The sequence below is a fragment of the Choloepus didactylus genome, chromosome 1 (assembly GCF_015220235.1).
Source record: "Choloepus didactylus isolate mChoDid1 chromosome 1, mChoDid1.pri, whole genome shotgun sequence".
Taxonomy (NCBI): domain Eukaryota; kingdom Metazoa; phylum Chordata; class Mammalia; order Pilosa; family Megalonychidae; genus Choloepus; species Choloepus didactylus.
In genome coordinates this window covers 154,158,298-154,177,669 of record NC_051307.1, presented here as the reverse complement: position 1 = coordinate 154,177,669, position 19,372 = coordinate 154,158,298, and the positions used below count along the sequence as shown (strand labels likewise).

At 39.9% G+C, this 19,372-nt stretch overlaps 1 protein-coding gene across 9 annotated transcripts in view; it reads right to left on the bottom strand.

Moving 5' to 3' along the window:
* Window positions 1-1,704: 1,704 nt before the first annotated feature.
* The window catches only part of TFDP2 (transcription factor Dp-2), a 366,930-nt gene continuing 349,262 nt past the window's right edge, over window positions 1,705-19,372 (bottom strand). For all 9 annotated transcript variants that reach the window (XM_037843570.1, XM_037843604.1, XM_037843584.1 and 6 more), the window contains 4 exons: window positions 17,458-17,609; window positions 14,554-14,720; window positions 4,764-4,869; window positions 1,705-4,572 (listed from right to left, as the gene is read on the bottom strand). In XM_037843570.1, coding sequence (XP_037699498.1) covers window positions 4,389-4,572; window positions 4,764-4,869; window positions 14,554-14,720; window positions 17,458-17,609 — 609 coding nt within the window. In that variant the 3' untranslated portion in view covers window positions 1,705-4,388. The remainder of the gene's footprint in view (window positions 4,573-4,763; window positions 4,870-14,553; window positions 14,721-17,457; window positions 17,610-19,372) is intronic.

Genomic DNA, 19,372 nt, shown 5'->3' with positions numbered 1-19,372 from the left:
AGAATAAAAGTAGATTATTTTGTAGGTATCTGACATAAAAAGTAGATCTCTTTAGGCATCCAACAATTTGGAAGACTAAAAGGAAATACAGAAAAGTTCTCCAATTCTAATCACTTTTCTACTGTGTAGGTTCAATTGGAAGATAAAGCAAATAATGAAAAGGTCATGGGTTGGCAGCTTTTCTTGTTGGTTTATGCATAATGCTGGGAGCTAAGTTTAGTTTTAAATCTTAGAAGTTCCTTAACAGGATCCAAAATATATGCTGGGAACTGGGAGAGTAGGGCTTTGGAATTGAATTTAGTAGAGATTCTGAGTGCATTTTATGAGGTGATGTGCCATGTTAGGAAGCTAAAAAGATAGTTTGTTCAATCAGCTGACTCAGGACAAATATCACTTTCTTGGGGTGGGGGTGGTTCCTAGACCACCCCAGATAAGGCTTAAGAACTCTTTCCCCACTGTCCCATTACCTGCTTGGTGGTTTTTTCTGTTGCACTGATCAATCTAAAGGTTTTGTTTGTGGTCATGTTTCCCACTGCTCTAGCCCCAGTGCCTGGCACATAACAGGTGCTCAAATACTTAATGAAGGATTCAATATTTATATTCACTGTCCAACCCCCAACCCATACACTGAGGCAGCACAGTTTTAAGGTACAGGGACAGCCTGTTTTGTTACTTATTTTATATGCTTGAGGGGAGCTTGAAGTGACTCTTTTATAAAAGTTGAGTAGGCTTCTCTCTCTTTTGGTGTGGTTATGGCAGAAAACCTGGGGGCAGTTCCCATGATGTGCTACCAAGGTAACACTAACCACCTGTCCCTGTGTTCTGACTGCTCCGGGGGCCCGGGGCACATCTCTACTTGGAGCAACTTTCTTGTCTTTGCCACAAAAACAGCCCCAAAAAGTGTGGTTTAGCAAATAGCGCTATGGTTGTCTGCATGACTAAACTGAGCTACTCCTTTTTGAAATATACCCATGTGAAAATCTGATAGGGACTAATCTGTTTTTAAGGTCTGACCCTGGCATTATTTTTCAAGTATGGCAGAGTACAGTTACAAATGTGAATTCTGCTAATGGGAGGGGGGGCGGTTACCCTCTTTCATCTTGGTAAAATGGCAAAAATTACACACGCTTTTCTCTCCACCACTTCTCTAAAGAATCAAATGGAAGCAAACAAAACATGGTCATCATTGGTGAAGTTTTCCTGGGACAGTGGGCATGGCCAAGTGGTGAAGAATCACTGGGGCAGCACCTCCTTTCCTGCACCTCCCCAAGGTTCTCCAGGACTGTAAGGCACAGTTTATGTTTGTGCTGAGACTGCTTTCCATCACCTGGGCATGAAGAGTGCAAGCTTGAGGGGCAGGTTAACAGTGGGAAGGCTATTGGGAAGCCTGGAGAGATGTCTTCTCACCCACCTCAAGAGCAGAAGGCACCTGGGATCTTGGGCACAGCTGTACCCGGGCAGTGGCCTCCTCCTCGTATAAGGGGGTCAAATATGGCAGGCCTGGGGCCACCTGAGTTATACAAGGAGCAGCAATTTACTGACACCATGCACTTGAAAGGGCAACAGCCAAACTGGTCCCCAAGGGGTAAATGTCTCTAACTCCCCCAAAAGCTGAGTGTGACCAGAACCTGGGAGTAGTGGTCAGTGTGTGTGTGCAAGTAAGTCAAGGCGCTGCTCCTACAAAGATTTGATGTCAAAACCACGATTTTCTAACTTTTTTTTTTTTTTACTTTAATTCCTATGTGAAATTGTGACAGTGATAAACTTCAGACTCAGGTAAATAAGTTTAGGGGGAGAAGAATAACAGCTTTTCAAACGCCTCAACTTTTTTTTTTTTTTTTTTTTTTTTTGCTTTGGAAAGGTTTATACCAGCAGCAAGTGCTGGTGTGACCCAGATGTCCACAGCACGTTACTGAGGAAGTGGAGGCCACTGCCCCAAACCACCAGCTGTGGCTGGGATGGCCAGTGATGGGCGCCAATGGGAGTAAGAGACTTTGGTTGCCTTTTTTTTTTTTTTTAAAGCCCATATTTTATCAATTTAAAGCACTCTATAGCTGCAGAGGTGAGAAGAGTAGAGAAGGGAATGGTTTCCCAAGAACTCTAGCAAGGATTTTGCTATTTAGTAGAGGAATGGTTAAAATTAATGTACCTGTCATGAATGTTGCAATGTTCCTTGGGACCTGCAGTATACAGTATTTTCACAAGTAAGATCTAGCTATGGCCCTTGGCCTCTCCAGGTCCCTGCTGCTGCAAAGTACAAGGATAAGAAGGGCTGGGGTCAGTAAAGGAGGAAGAAGCCCCTGTCACAATGACTTAGTGGGAAATTCTTTTTCACTGGATTTGTGTGGCTGACGGTTTTCCACTAAGAAACGTCTCCTGCTGTGGCCTCTGCAGTGTGTTGACTCCTCTGACCAGTCTGGGAGGTGTGCTCCAGAACCCACGCTAAAACAGAATTCTCTACAAACCAACTCCATATCTCCCTGCCCCGCTGAACACTGAGCCTGTACTAACAGCTTATTCTTGGCAGATGAGAGTTCTCTTTCAAAGGAGCTTTAAACAAAAGTTGTGTGTTCATCAGTTTTTATAACCTTAATAAAAATTTTAGGCCAGCCAAAGCTTTCACCTCCAGCTCACCATATGCACAATGGCAGGGCTTTAAAGCAGCATCATAGGACAGAGTCCGCACTTCTCCCACAGGATTTAGAAGAGAACAGATCTGGGCTGAGCTCAGTGCTCAGCTCGGATGCTAGATGGCTGCATAATCAAGGGACAGACCCTTATGATTCAAGTCAACATTTTAGAGTTAATTTTTCCAGCATTATTTGCTCTTTTTCAAGACTTTAATGTGAAATTATTATTATTTGCTCTTTTTCAAGACTTTAATGTGAAATTAATTGTAAAACTGATAACCTACTCATGGAAGTTATACCCTTAATTTTTAAGTTTTTTTTTTTTTTTTAATTCAAAATAATTTACAAAAGATTGCTGGCACTCATGCTCATCTTTTCCCTGTGACTGGTGCATGTGCCCGGTGCCTTTAAAAGGTCACAGTCTAACCACTTCCTTGGAAGAAGCCCAGTTCAATGAGGCGGGGCTTGCCCATGGAGGCAGATGGCCCCACACCCTTCATCCAGAGGCACAGGGATCGTGAACACACCAGTGCAGTATTACTACAGCATCTTTGGCTATGAAATAATAGACTACATGCTACAATATCATAAAGCCAATCATTTGGAGTGGTCAACGTTTTTCAATGTTTCTGTGACACACTGAATATTGGGTTAGTTTGAAATGCAATTTACCCAGGAACAAACGAAATACTGTCATTTTGATTAATGAAAACGTATGAAAGGGGTCATATACAGGATAACATTGCTGTTCATATTCTTGAAATAAACTTTAAAGGACAAAAATAATGACATTTGGTTCAGTTTCACAAATTGCACGCTGGATGAAATCATACAGTTACTGTGGGGAACTGCAGGCAAGCAGTTCAGTTATAGGAATTTGTTTCTTTGTTTTGATTTAAATGAAAAAGCTGTATGAAATGCATGATTAAAGCGACAAAAACAGTTTCCTTCCCTGTAAAATTCCAGATTTAGAATGCTGGCGAAAGGCAGTGCTGGCAGAGTATTTAATGCACATGGAAATGCTATCCTATTTTGGCTTCCAGAAATAGCCCTAGTAAGTTCTATGCACCAAAGCACTGGCTAATAATAATTTCAGTTTTCCTATAAATTATTCTAATTTTCACTAAAGTACTTACAAGCGCTTGCTCCTTTCTAGAAGCTGCAGGAGTTGGTGCATCAAGCACCTTGCCTGGACTCTCAACTGGTTCAGCAGCTCCAACTGTGCTCTGTGGGCCGCAAGGACTGCCAGCCACATCCTTCGCTGTACAACTCTGCCCTGTGTCCCTACCCTCACCCCTCCCGGGAACTTTTCATGGTTGTTTCTGCCCGTAACAGGCAGCCCAGGCAGGGGAGAGAGACATGAGAAGCATGATCGCCAGGGGCAGTTCCTTGTAGCACTCTCGATTCCAAGGAGGCATACATGGGTGTAGGGGAATCCAGAGATCCACCTCGCAGAAGATGAAAGAGCTTCATTCCCGAGGCACGTTCTTCAGGGATTATCCCCCCTCTATCACTCAGAAAACAGGCTTTGTTTGCATAGCAACCCACCACTCTGTTGTTCAGAGTTTTCATTCCCACTATGTTAACATTCATCTCAACCATCGGCCTTCATGTAATCTGCTTATGTGTTTCTCTAGTTTTCACTGAACGCACAGTGCAAACAAGGGCAAAGACTGAAGCAATCATTTAAGAAACAAGAGCTCACACTAAAAACACACATAAGCTTCAAATACGGTAACATGGGTTTTTCTCCTGTCTTTATTCCGGGGAGGAGGAATCCTCCTCCTCATCTTCCTCGTCTTCGTCGTTGAATGAACACGGGGTCTCGCCTCGGGACTCTGAGCAGTGCGAGGCCGCGCTGCTGGACTGGTGACTGTTTGGGGCAAGGAACTGCCCGGTTGCTAAGGCCACTTCAGCATCCAAGCACAACCCCTGGTTTACACTAGTGAACAAGTAAAAACACACAGGCTCGTTAAAGTGGTAAATGTTTTAAGCTTTTGTGAAACAGGAATGAAAACAAAAGAAGCAGGGGCTACTGGAAAGACTTGCCAGCATCTGCTCGGGCCCTCGCTGGCTCTCCCCTTCAGAGCCAGGGCTCGGGGTGTCCCCTTCCAACCTTGAGAAAATACGTACCTTGATTGGGATAAGGTGGCACCAGTGGTCAGGTCTAAATTTGAAACTGACTGGGCAGAGTTCAAAAGCAGTCCCTGATTTAACCAAGAAGGTCCTGTGGAGATATCTAAAGAAAAAAACAAAAAGGAAAGTGTAGGTTCTGCAAGGTCTGTGGCTGCTACTGCTGCAGTCTGAGGAAAGCACTGAAAAGTCGGGGTAGTTACAGCTAGACAAGCCTCCTGGCATGGGAAGAACCCGGGTTTCTTCACCTTTTTGGGAGAAAAAGTTTTTTAGACCTTAAATTCAGGGAAAAAAATGCAAGAAGGCAGACTATAGGGAGAAAAAATTAAAATTAAAACAACCACAGATTCTTTTTCTCATTGTTTTTTCATAAATGAGACCTTCACAGGGGGTGAGTCCAGGGCACTGCTCCCCAGGTCTGCTGAGCCCTGTCCTACCCCTGGACACCTGCTGTCCTCATCATAGAAAACCCTGACTGGTGAAAACAGTCAAAGCCAAGAGCGGATAAAGAGACAGTCAAATCAGAAATATCTCCAGTAAGAGAGCAGACAGACACATTCCTGCCTAACCCCACTGTACCATCTTCTCAAGTGTCCACTGGTAAACTCAATGCTATTACTCATCAAAAATCTATTCTTTTTTCTGATAAGTTTTTTCCTGGTGTCCTTTGCTTTATAATTCAAACTAGCTCTTATTTTAAAAGGTCACATGCAGTCATGTTTTTAATGAGGGCAAGACTGACATTACTGGAAATGATCCTGCTTTAGTTTGTATAAAGTATTTTGGGTTTACCTTTGTAATCTTATTTTCTATGCATATATTTCTCCTGTCACATCAGGGCTCGATTCTTACTGTAATTACTTACTTAAAATTTGTTTCACTGTCTAGAATCTTAACCCAAAGAAGGCAGTGCCTGGAACACATAAGATCTAAATAAATGTTACTGAATGAATGAGTATAGTCTCTTTCAACAGTCAATTTACAAAACAGGTGGTATATATTCACATTAGAAATATGTTCCTAGAAAAAAAACCTTTCACTTAAACTGTAGGGTAAGTCTAAATGTACACTCAGAAAATCTAATTTGCCAAAATGAGCTTTTATTTAATCAACGTATTTCTATAATTGTGCCAAAAATGAAACTGTGTGTAATGAGATTGGAAACTATGATATCCTGGCACTGTCTGTCTGACACTGGACTGTCTGAGAGGCTGTTCCCATGTAGGAAAGTAAACTGAATGACTACATTAATTTTACAATGGTCTTGTGAAGCTTTTTCTTCACAGGCTAACTAAGGCTGTGTGAAAAAGAAAAGATTTCCATTCTAAGAAGAATAGCAGACTTTAAATACATTATATAAGAACAAGTCTGTAGAGGAAAATGAAATTCAAGCTGGAATCCTGCACTAGATATTTATTAGTATGCAGAACTATGGAAACTTTGTCGGTACAGAGCTATTTACTTGTCTGTGAGCATAACACATTAATTTTTCTTTTTGTAATGGTTTTGAAAAGCCTACGTTTCTTCCACATTATCGCAGGATCCACACAACAGTTCTCACACTCTTGTCCAAGAACCATTCTGTCCCTTTGCACACTGAAGGCACACATTTCTTCCTTTGAACGAACCCCAAAGTCTGTGCTCCAGTCAGCAAATGAGGTTACGGAGAGATTGAAACCACAGACCCCGCCCAATCACCCCGAGCCTTTTTTACTGAGAGTAAGCTAAAATAAAGTTCTGGAGATTTACTGTGTAAGCCCTTTCTTCAGAACCTAGTGGGCTGACAGTATGACCAGGTTGCAGGACTCCACTCCAGGAGACTGTGAGGAGGAGGGAGCAGGATGGAGACGTGGGACAGCTCAGCTGAGGGGCAAGGGGGAGCAGGCATCTCACTTGCAGGAGGCAATGTTGCCAATTTAAGAATTAAACAGAAACCAAATCTCGAGTCATCAGATGCCTCTGTAGTGGGACCATACAGTTTTTGCTGTAAAACAAAACAAAAACTACCTTTTTGCTTATGTTTGATTTAAGATACTTGAGAACTAAGATTAAAATGCCTTTAAAAAGTGATGTCAAATCTAGGTGGTAATACTTATGAATGAAGAAAACAGAAGAAAGCAAATACAACAGTGCTGTTTAAATTATTTTGTCATAGTATATCATTCTCAGGAGTTAGGGTAATTATGAACAAATTTTTAAATTACTGAAAAAGTCTGAACTATAGAACATGCAAAACCCAGCTTCTCTGTTTTCAAGCATACTCAGTAACACAAATTAGGAGTTAAAACGATGCCAAGTAACAAGGAGCATATTTCCACTGAGGAAATGAGGATGCTTACAATCAGCACACTGCATGGAATGAGATACCAGCACATTTAATATAAAAATTCTGCTTCCTAATTCTGAGCCGCCTCTGTTCAGGGAAGAAACAGAACACCACCACAAAAAACAAAAACATAATGCCCAAACTTGAGCCCAGTCCTGATGAACTACTGAATTCCAAATTAGTACAATCCTAAATAATAAGAGAATTCTTAAAAGACCCCCCCCCCCAAAAAAAAAAAGGAAAAAACTAAAACTAAAAACTGTGGTATAACAAGAAACTTGGCTAGACTATTCCCCAGTTCCTGGAGAAGCAACCCCTGCATCTGGAATTTCCTCTGACCGGAGCATCTTTGGTTTTCCATAGGGGGCCCAGGACCATACCTGAAACTTACGGGGTGGGTCCGGTCACACCTGCAGCCTTAGGGTGGCAACTGGCCACACCAGAAAGACCAGCCATGGGATTGGGGGTTGGAGCTTTGCGCCAGGTCTTATGGGCGCACATCAGAAGGGAGGGGAGTGGGGCTGGAAACAGTTCAACCATGTGGGCACTGATTCCATCAATCATGTCTATGTAACAAAAACTATGATCATAAATACTGTACTTTCAGTGGTTCTGTGAGTCATTCTAGTGCATTACTGAACCCGAGGGGGTGGGATTTTGTAGCCAGTAGGTCAGGAGTGTGGGCACTTGGGCTCTCGAACTTGCAACAGGCACCGGAAGGACAGTCTTGTGGAGGATGTCCCTGAACCTGTGGGGTCTGGCCTAACGCTGGGTAGCTGGAGAAAGAGCTGAATTGACTGAGTTACTGCAGTCTTTGCAGATGCTGACTGAACTAATGATACTCTTTACAGTTGGTGTCAGAAGTTACTGAAGTTACAGAAGGTTTTGTAAAATCCTAACAAAAATAAAGAGCATTTAGATGGGTTAAGAACCACTGTTGGGTTTAACATTAACAATAGCTTGCTTTCTGCTTTGCCGTAAGAGTTTTAACATTAATCACTAGAGAGAAACACTGGAGATAAGGAAAATAACAAACATGGGGAGATTCTATTAGAAGGATCCAGAATTGTATAAATTTCTTATTTCCAGATTGTACCAGGTAATAAATGGAACAGTAACCACAATAACATAATTGTTGCTGCTACTATTCAAAATAGCAGCTATCAATGATTGGGTACAGAGTGCTGAATTTTTCATTTCCAGAAAGCTTATAGATTAAAGGCATTTTTTCACACAAAGACTTAACATATTCTTCTAAATCTGATAATATTTTATAGATGCCAGTTCTGCATGACTAACATCACAAATTTCCAGTGTTAACAGTACAGAACAAATTCACTCACTGCTCTCTTCATTAAGAAGAAATGCACCTGCAATATACCAGGCACTATTCTAGATGCTGGGGATGCTACAACAGTAATACAACAAGGTCCTTAGCCTCATGTGGCTTATATTCTAATAGGGGGGAGGGACAATAACCAAAGAAATATAGTATCAGAATAGAAACCTAGCTATGAGAGCAAGCCACACTGGCATCTCAGAGAGCAGTGGGCCAGGCACAGGACCTAAGGTAGGAAGGAGAGTGTGTGTTTAAGGCATAGCAAGGCCAGGGTGGCTGCAGCATAACCAAGGGCGACGGTAGTAGGAGATAAAGTAAAAGAGGCAGGCCAGGCCAGATCATGTGGGGCCTGGGAGGATTTTATTTCAGGTGTAAAGGGAAACCACTGGAAGTTTTTAAAAAAGGGGTGAAAGTAAAAACAGAATGAAGAGGTTGTTGCAAAGTACAAGGAAGAGTTGATGGGGGGTAGGACTAAGGTAGAAGAATAGGGGTGGGTAAAATAACTAGACACAGCATAAACTCTGAAGGTAGAGCCAAAAATATTTGTTGTTGGATCATACATGGGGTGTTAGAGAAAGAGGAGTTTAAGATGAAGTCAAGCTTTTTACGTTAGAAGGGCATGTTACATTTGGGGAGAATCTATTTCACTTGTGGATGTACTAAGTTTGAAAGGCCTATTAGATACCTGTGGTAATCTGGAGCTATATACCCCAAAAGGCCATGTTCTTTTAATCTATTCTTGTGGGTGCAGATCTATTGGGGGTGGGAGCTTTTGATTAGGTTGTTTCAACTGAGATGCGACTCAGCCCGTCCAAGGTGGGTCTTAATCCTTTACTGGAGTCCTTTGTGAGAGGCTAAAAGGCAGAGACATTTGGGGAGAGCTTAGAGAGAGAGGAGATGTTGGAGAGAACCGACAGACACTTAGAGAGAAAGCCACTGGACTCAGAAGCCGAAAGCAATGAAATCCAGGAGTGAAGGACCTGCAGACACCAGCCATGTGCCTTGCTACCTGACAGAGGAACCCGGGAATGAAGCACCAGCAGACTCTGGCCATGTGCCTTGACAGAGGAACCCTGGATGCCAGCAGCCTTTCTTCAGAGAAGGTACCCTCTTGAAGATGCCTTAATTAGGACATTTTCATGGCCTTAGAATTGTAACTTGTAACTTAATAAATCCCCATTGATAAAAGCCAACCCATTTCTGGTATATTGCATTTTGGTAGCTTCAGCAAATGGAAACAATACCCAAATGGAGAGTGTAAGTAGGAAGTTGAATATGTGAGGAGTCTACAGTTCAGACTGGAGATATAAATTTGGAAGCCATCAATACCCAAATACATGAAATACTTGATGTATTTCAAGTCATGCAACTAGGTATATGAGATCACCTGGTGAATAAGTATTACAAACAAAAGAGGTCCAAGGCTTGAGCCCTGGGGTATACCAACATTTAGATATAGGAAAGATGAGGTAGAGCCAGCAAAGGAAACAGAAAAAGAACAGCAAGGGAAGTAGGAGGAGAATCAGGAATACCAGAACACAAACGAAGAGAGTGTTTCTACAAGAAAGGAGCAAACAGTTGTGTGAAATGCCCCTGAAAACCAGTCGACCAAGACTGCAGCATAAAACACCCCAGGGTACTGTTCTCCCACAGAATCTCTGAACAAATAGCAAAAATTGGCAGAGCCATCTTCCTCATTTCTTTAGAAAACAGTTAAAGGGTTGCAGTAACAGGGCAAGGGCTGAATCAAGAAAATAGCTTTAGAAATTAAAAGAGAAGCTCCTGGCACCCTTGCTTGCCCCTCTCCCACCCCCTGCATGGAGTGGAGCCGACCTGCACGCCCACTGTGAGGCCCTGGCCCTGTTCCAGAGGGAGCAGAGAAACCCCATGCACATACTGAGATGCCCGTATGTCAGTGTCAGTCAATCACTGGCAGCATGAAACACTGAACCTGGAAACTTCTCTCTGGCTCACTCTCCCAGAACTTGCCCTGTAGGAAGAAGCAGCTTGCAGATAGCTAAAGCACTGAAAAAACAATTAAGCCAAAGGATCCTGGACAGCAGATTACCTGCTTTAAGTCATACAACAGAGCACCCAGGAGGGGGAGAAAGTCTATTTAAGAGGGAGAAAAGAGGACAACTGAATACCTATAAATGAAGGGATTCCCAAGGCTATGAGGAAGCACAAGCCCAGAGCAAGGTGCAGGCTCAAAAAAAAACTGTGAGGACCCTGCACTTTATATTTGCTTTGGGCAAAAAAAAGCATATGAAAAGATGCTCAACATCATTAGCCATTAGGGAAATACAAATCAAAACCACAATGAGCTACCATTTCATACACACTAGAATGGTTACTATTTAAAAAATGCAAAATAAGTGTTGTAGAGGATGTGGAAAAACAGGAACATTTACTCATTGTTGGTGGGAATATAAATTGATGGAGCTGCTGTGGAAAACAGTTTGGCTGTTCCTCAGCAAGTTAAGTAGAGAATTGCCACATGACCCGGCAATCCCACTTCTAGCTATATACCCAAAAGAACTGAAAGCAGGGTCTTGAACAGATATTTGTACACCCATGTTCACAGTGGCATTATTCACAATTGCCAAAAGATTTTAACACCTCACATGTCCATCAACAGAGGAAAGGATAAACAAAATGTGGTATATATGTACAATGGACTATTATTCAGCTATTAAAAGAAGTAAAGTCCTGATACATGTGACAACATGAATGAACCTTGAAGACATCATGTTGTATGAAATAAGCCAAAAACAAAAGGACAAATACTGTAAGATCGCCCTGATTTGAATAATTAGAATAAGTAAATTTATAGAGTCAGAAGCTAGGATACAGGTTACTAAAGGCTAAAGGCTAAGAAGAGGGTAGAGAATGGGGAATTGATCCTGAATTGTACAAAGTTTCTGTTTGGGGTAGTTTTGGTAATGGTAGGTGGTGACGGTAGTACAACATGTTGAATGAAATTAACACCACTGAATTATATGTTTGAATGTGGTTAAAAGGGGAAATTTTAGGGTGTATATAGATCATTAGAATAAAATGTTAAAAAATCCTATAGGACTGTACAAAAGAACTATATATAAACTATGAACTACAGTTAATAGTATAATTATAGTAATAGTGTTTCATAAATTGTAATAAAGGTACCATACTAATGCAAAGAGCCTCTAATAGGGAAAATGGCCTTGGGGGGGGTAGGCGGGGATATCTGGGAACTCTGTATTTTCTACATGATTTTTCTGCAAATCTACAACTGTTCTAATTTTAAAAGGGGGGGAGTGTAAAAAAAATTAACTGTCATTAGATTTAACAACATGGAGAGTACTAGAGTCCCTGACAAGAGCAGTTTGGGTAGAATGTTGGGAATGAAAGCTGGGTTGGAGAGTGTGTAACAGATAATGGAGAGGCACTTTACCAAATAGGTAACCCAAATAGCCAATAACATAACCAGGAAATTATTTATTAAAACCACAGTAAAAGTTGGTTTTCCATAAATGGTGCTGAGACAACTGGATGTCCACATGCAAAAGAATGAAGTTGGAATCCTACCTCATATTGCATACAAAAATTATCTTAAAATGGATAACACACCTAAATGTAATAGCTAAAATTATAAAACTCTTAGAAGAAAAAATAGGGAGAAATCTTCAGTTCCTTGGGTTTGGCAATAAACTCTTAGCTATGACACAAAAAAGCATAAGCAACAAAAGAAAAAACAGATAAACTGGTCTTCATCAAAATTAGAAACCTCAAGGTCACTATGAAGAAAGTAAAAAGACAATACAAAGAATGGGAGAGAAAACTTTTGCCAATTATATATCTAAGGGCCCATTTTCTAGAATACATAAAGAACTCTTACACTCCAACAATGGAAAGACTAACACAATTAAAACTTGGGCAAAGGATTTAGATAGACATTTCTCCAAAGAAGATATATAAATGGCCAATAAACACATGAAAAGACGCTCAACATAATTAGTCATCAGGGAAATATAAATCAAAACCACAATGAAATATCACTACACACCTGCTAGGATGGCTATAATTAAAAAAAAACAGACAATAACAAGTGTTGGTGAGGATGTGGAAAAATTAGAACCCTCATACATTGCTGTTGGGAGTAAAAATGGCGTAGTCACTTTGGAATACAGTTTGGCAGTTCCTCAGAACATTAAACATAGAGCTACCATATGACCCAGCAATTTCACTTCTAGGTAAATAACCAAGAGAAATGAAAACACATGTTCACACAAGAACTTGACAAGAATATTTGCAGCAACGTTGTTCATATTAGCCATTAAGTTGAAATAGCCCAAATGTCTATCAACTGATAAATGGATAAACAAACTGTGGCATACCCATACAACAGAATATTATTCAGCCATAAAAAGGAATTAAGTACTGACATGTGCTACAACATGGGAGAACTCTTGAAAACAAGATGCCAAAGAAAAGAAGCCAGACACGAAAGGCCACATTATTGTACGATTCCATTTTCATGAAATGTCCAGAATAGGGAAATCCATTGAGACAGAAAGTGGATTAGTGGTTTGCAAGAGCTGATGAGTACAGGAGGATAGGGAGTGACTGATAATGGGTGTGGAGTTTCTTTTTATGGTGATAAAAATGTTCTGGAATTAGATAATAGTGATGGTTGAATATACTAAATGAATGTACTAAAACCTGTTCAATTGTATACTTTAAAAGAGCGAATTTTATGGCACCTGAATTATATCTCAATTTTTTAAAAAACTACAATATCATTTCATACCCACCTGATTGGGAAAATAGAACACTTCTACTCTGCAGGTGAGAGTGTAATTTGGTAAAATCAAATTGAGAAACTGTGACAGCATCTAGTAAAGCTGGAGATGCTTCCTCCACTGACCCAGCAATTTCACTGTGTACACTTGCACACGGGCACACCAGGGCATGTATAGGAACGTTCAAAGAAACTGGAAACAAACTAAAGGTTTATCACCAGTAAAAATGAGTAAGTTGTGATATATTTATATAATGGAATTCTATTCAGAAGGAAAAATAAATGACTTACAGCTATATTAAACCACGTGGATGAATCTAAAGAACATAGTGTTGAGTTAAAAAAAAAAAAAATTGCCAAAGAATATATCACTATGTTTCCCTTTATGTAAATGTCAGAAGGAGGCAAAACTAAATCATACATTGTTTCCAGTTTACCATACATGTTTGTGTATCAAAAGAAAAGCAAGTGAGAGATAAATATGTAATTCATGACAGTGGTGACCTATAAAGGGGAAGGGAAGGGCACAGAGCCAAGGGCAGGCAGGCAATGTGCTTAAACGGCAGTGCTGTTTTTCCTAAACCGAGGGGGGGGGGGGGTTCATGGGTATACATTTTACTGTGAATTCTTCGACTTTACATATATAAATATTCTATTGTATCTGCTAAATATTTAATAAAAACAAACTTAAGGTTGGGAAGAGAGGAAGAAGAAAGTAAATATAGACAACTCTTGAGGAATTATACTGTAAAGGGGAGCAACGTACACAAATATGAATCCATATTTACCCTGCTTTGCCCTTTTTTTTTCTGACATTTAAACTTTTACTACACTCCTCCTCTCTGAATTCAACATTTTAATCCAAAGGTATTTTTTATCTATTAGAAAACAGATGTAACAGAAAGTATACCACTAGAGGGGAGTGGAGTGCTTCTGCCTTCTCTCACGTACTGCCCTAAGATGTCCCTGAAGTGTCCAGAAGGCACTTAAGAGAGAGGAGTTTTAAAAAACTCTTCATCAAGCTTTTATTAAAGGTTTAACTTATGCTAGTGCTGCGGATTAGAGGAAAATATATCTTTGAAGAGCCCAACTTAGTGGTGAGTTGGGCAATTTACATGTATATAATGTATGCTTGTTGATATAAACTCAGAACATTATGAAAATCTATTTAGTTCAATTTTTTAAAAAGGTTCTACATTTGCTATATAAAGTGTTAAAATTCTCAATTTGGTGATGCAAGCATAGACTTTTAAAAAACATTGCAGTTTTCTACCAGAAAGGTTTTTAACAAGTTAAGGTTTGGCATTTAACCAGTGACAGTATGTGAAAGCATCAGTTAACATACCTGTGATGTAACCTTCTAAAGCCTTTGGCACCAGTGATTTAGCAAGTTTCAGATCCTCCAGGGAGCATTTGCCTGACTCCAGGCCAAAGGACATTCCCATCCGCTTTAGTACTTCTATGTCATCATGGATCTCAAAGGTGTTGTCAAAATTAAAAAGATACTCAAACCTACATCAGGAAACAAAGTTAGTATGAGGTTCTTGGTGGTATGGGGATCGAGTGGGGGTGCTCTGAATAATTTTTGCAACTTGTACGTTAAATAACAGAATGAGGGCCTAAGTCCAGTTACGGTACTAAAAATGGTTACCATTCAGAGCAATAAGAACCATACTGCTGTGATCAGAAGAATGACATCTCAAATAAACCAATTAAATCTCATCCCAATTAAAACAAGTTTCCCGTGTCAGATAATAGGAGGCCATAAACTTTAGCTCTCATTAAGCTATTGCAAACAGAAGGCAGAAATTGTGTCTGCCAAGGACATTTCATGGTTCTAAATCCAATACTTTTCAAAGCTGTCTATAGCTTTGTCATAAAGGATAAAATATTAAGATTTTCACCCTTTCCAGTTTAATATTATGGTATCCCTCCTATGTATTAGTCTGTTAACTTCAAGGGAAAAAACAGTCTGGATGCTTGCTTCATTTTCATAAGTCAAATGTTAGCTATAGCAAACCTCACATAAGCAATATTTAGGAATTAGTCACATCCTCACAGAACTAGCCAATCTCTAAATACTCTCTTGAGGGCTTAAGGAGTGAAATGTTTTAAGAAAAAGTGTTGGGTATAATACAAGCACATTTATAAATGGTCTTGAAAAGTACCAAATCTGGATGCACAGCTGCCCAGCAAAACCTTTCAATAGAGAGGCAAATGCAGGAAGAACGAGTCCCCCTGACTGCTAGGCTGGCCATGGGGCACCCCCACCCACAGTTCTCAGTCCTCCAGGGACAGAGTTCAGGGGAAAGTTCCAGGACAATGGTGGGTTTATGTTGTTATGAAATTCTTTTAGAATTTCAGGGCATCTTAGATCAGGGCAAAAATTACAATTTGAACCAAAATGCCATATTTAAATAATCTGAGGCATATGAATTGTAATAAACTACATTTAAAAATTTTCAGAAACAATCTGACCTGTGGCCTGTCACAAAGATGATTTCAGGCCAGCAGATGGTTTTGTACAGTTATCCTTGTTGTGGGAAAGCCTCCTGACTAATTAAGGAGAAAAGACTGCATCACCAAAGTGCCCGAAGGAGAGGGCTGTAGAGCCCATCCTGAATCACTGCTCAGAGCTTTTACCCACAGGAGGGCCGGGAGACAGAAACCTAAGGAGACCCTGGCCTGGAGTCAGATTCTATAATTGCTTTAGGCCGATGGTTCTTTTCAGATTTAAAAGACTAAACTAAAGAAGAGAATTTAATAATTCCCCACAGAACAAGAGACTAACTAGGGAAAGTAATTAGAGTGTTTTTTTTTTCTGAAAATATATTAGCCATATTCTAGAATTCCCAGTTTTTTTTTCCTGAGACTATGTTAACAGTCCTCTTAGACATAGGTGTTTGCAAAGAATATGCATTTGTGTGAAGAATACCCAGTGGCATTTACTGACTACTGGGCTGCATTCCATAGGAACTTGTCTATAACTTTCATAAACCTGCAAGGCAAATATCACAATTACAATTTTTTAGAGGAAGGAATGAGAGATCTCAAAGAAGTTAAGGAACTCTTACATAGCCAGAGGAAAAACTGGAAAACAGTCTACACAGACTCTATTTTTTATTGTGTCTGTAATCTGTTATCAAATAATTTTGAAATTCCTGATGTGTGTATGTATGTATTTTATTTTTTATTTAAATGACCCAGAATCTCTGTAAGCAAGAGAGGTAGATAGAGGTAACCACACTGCCAGAGAAGAGTAGGAAAAACACAGGGTGGTAAAGCCCAAGGGCAATGATTGTAGCTATAAGGAGAGCAGAAGTTCAGGTATACACTTCAGCAGTTCTGGTATAATTATTAACACAGTCCTCTTTTGCTTTCCACAGTGTCCTAATTTGGAAAATAATTATAGGCTGAGTGATCCCTTGCAACAACTGCTAACATTTAAAAAGTGCTGGCCTGAATCAGACCTTTCATAGGCATTATCTTACTTTATCCCCTCAACAATGCTGGGAAGTGAGACAGGACCTAGTATCACCCCCTCTGTTCTTGAGAAGATAGAGCTTCGGGGAGATTACAGTGGAGAAGCCATGGTCCACACTTGGCTCTGTCTCACTTGCATCCTGTGCATTTAACTCCCTCATGCTACTGGAAAGTCCCTGATCACAGTCTGAAGACTACTCATGAACTGTTTCCAGGAAGGGTAAAATAAATTACAATTTAATTCCATATTTTGAAAAGTGTTATTTCTTCCTTGCAATGATAAATATTACCATCAAACTTATTTTAAAAAAAGCAGAAACCCAACATTTTCATTTCTACTCATTCATTAATAAGAAGCATACTCAACTATGGAAAGAACAAAACAAATAAATGTTTTAATGATACATGTTGACCTAAAATATTTCCACAATAAACTATGACAGTGAATCTACCCTGCCCCACAATGTTCCACAGATGGTCTAACTTAGTATAGTTACTTGCCAAGCGTCACCACAGACTTCCCAGATGATGGCTTGGGCCCAGGCTCCACTCTGCATGAAACAGGCAGCACAGTCTGTGGGCGAGACCGGGGGCTGCAGAGGGCGAGCGATGGAGCTCACGCTAGATTACAGCACCGGTGTCCCAGAAGGTGTTTCACGTGCCCCAAGGAAGCCAGCCTTAGAGGAATGCAGAGCGTACCCTTCTTTATTTTATGAATGACAGGGATATGAACAGGAGGCCACCCTTCCCCTCGTCCTCCACTCACTTGTCACTGGAGATGCTGCAATCTATGACTGTTTTCCTGCTTGTATTGATGATTATAAATGGCAGCTGAATGGTGGAGTTTAGAGCTGGAGGACCCTGGTTTTGCTGTTCATTTTGCCGATTCCTCTGTACCAGGTTTTTGAAAGCAATTTGCTGTAATGATCAATAAAAATAATTTACCATTTAATGTGGATAAATGCATTGGAATTTAGATGAATTGAGATAAATACATTTAAAATATAGCATAAACTTAGAGAGTTAAAGAGGCATCCCACTTACACTAATGAATTAATTAAAAAATTAAACATTTAAGAAAAAATGAAAATGACTCCACTCAATGAATATACTTCAAGGAAAAAAAAATTACAGATAAATGGTGCCTGGCATCATCCTAATGTAAATAATGGTTCCCACGGTTTCCATCATCCATAGAAACAGGATCACACAAATCTGGGAGAGAGCTCAGTGGCACCTGCAACTCTTCTTAGAGTGATGTAACAAAAGTGACACCAAGTGAGCTTATGTTTTCCATTTTTCTAACACAGACTTCCGAGAGTTTAGTCAAATGCAGCTTTTAGGTCTTATAGTCTATGGGCTTGCAAACTTGCAAAAGCTACAGGAACTTTACTTGAAATGAAATCTTATGGGATTCCTACCATATAAAACACATGAGTAGCAGTGGGGCTAGGGGTCCTGAGCCCTGCCAGCTCTGCCCTCATTCACCCCCAGAGTGGTTTCAGAGGCACCTCTGGATAACTTAGCCTCCTTAGGGCAGAGTTCAAAATCCAGCCCAACTCTTTCCCACACCTGACATCTCCCAGAAGAGTAAACTGTGGCTTAGCATGGATTATAAGATATATTAAGACCTGAATCTTTGCACTGAATCTTGCTGCTACTTTTACTTATACCTATTACTCAAAAGTTAAAGAAAGAGGCCCCCTCTTTTTTTAATAAGGCAAATATATGATAGAATTCTATAGCTAGAAAGACCTTACACAGTCCAAGCTTTTTATCTGCTCTGCAAACAGGTACTGGTTTTAAAAGCTTCAGGAATCAGCCATTCATTCTTATGAGCTTGTTACACTTTCTTATCCAGTAGGGATGAATATAAGCTATTTTCTATATTTTAACAATTTTATGTTCAAGATTGCTTATTTCAGGTTTGGGGCCTTAAAGTTTTACTAAGGTTATTATGAACTTAAAATGTTTGGTGCTATCCCTCCATAAAGTAAACATTTACTCTTTTAAAATGCACAAAGCAGAAAGGACTCCAATTTTAACTAGCTTTAACAGTGTGTTCAATCATTACTTTTAAATTGTAGGTCACACATTATTTTCTGCAGCTAAAGAACTAAGGTTATTTTATATTCATTGCTTAATTCATTTAAAATTGAGGAAAAAATAGGCTGAAGCTGTGAAACTGAGAAGGAGAACTAAATGCTTGACTACCTTCTGTCCAATTTTCTTCCCTTCTACTAGAATAAGCATCTTGGGAGCTGCTCCCATTCTTTGCTTAGTTTTGCTGCCCTGGTGCTGTGGGAGGACTTCAGTGTATGAGAGTGAAAATAGGTGATAAGTCCTTATATATTTTTGACTCACTGTGCAAAGTATTGTATATATTTAATAGCATCAAATTTTGGGGGTGAAGAGAGTAATAAAACCATATATAATGTCATTTTGATAGTAAAAAGAAAAAAGTCATCTCCCATTTATTTTTCCTTATTTGCTACCCTTTGATAGATTTCCTTCAGACATTTGCTCTTTCCCAGGCTCGTTAACATTTATTCCACAAGCTGAACGGCTTCATGTGTGTTCAGACGTCCATTCTGCTATGCATTAGCAGCTCTGGAAAAGTTTAAGAGTTGGGAGGGACAATTATATAGATAAAAACTGGGTATCTGGATTATCTACAAATA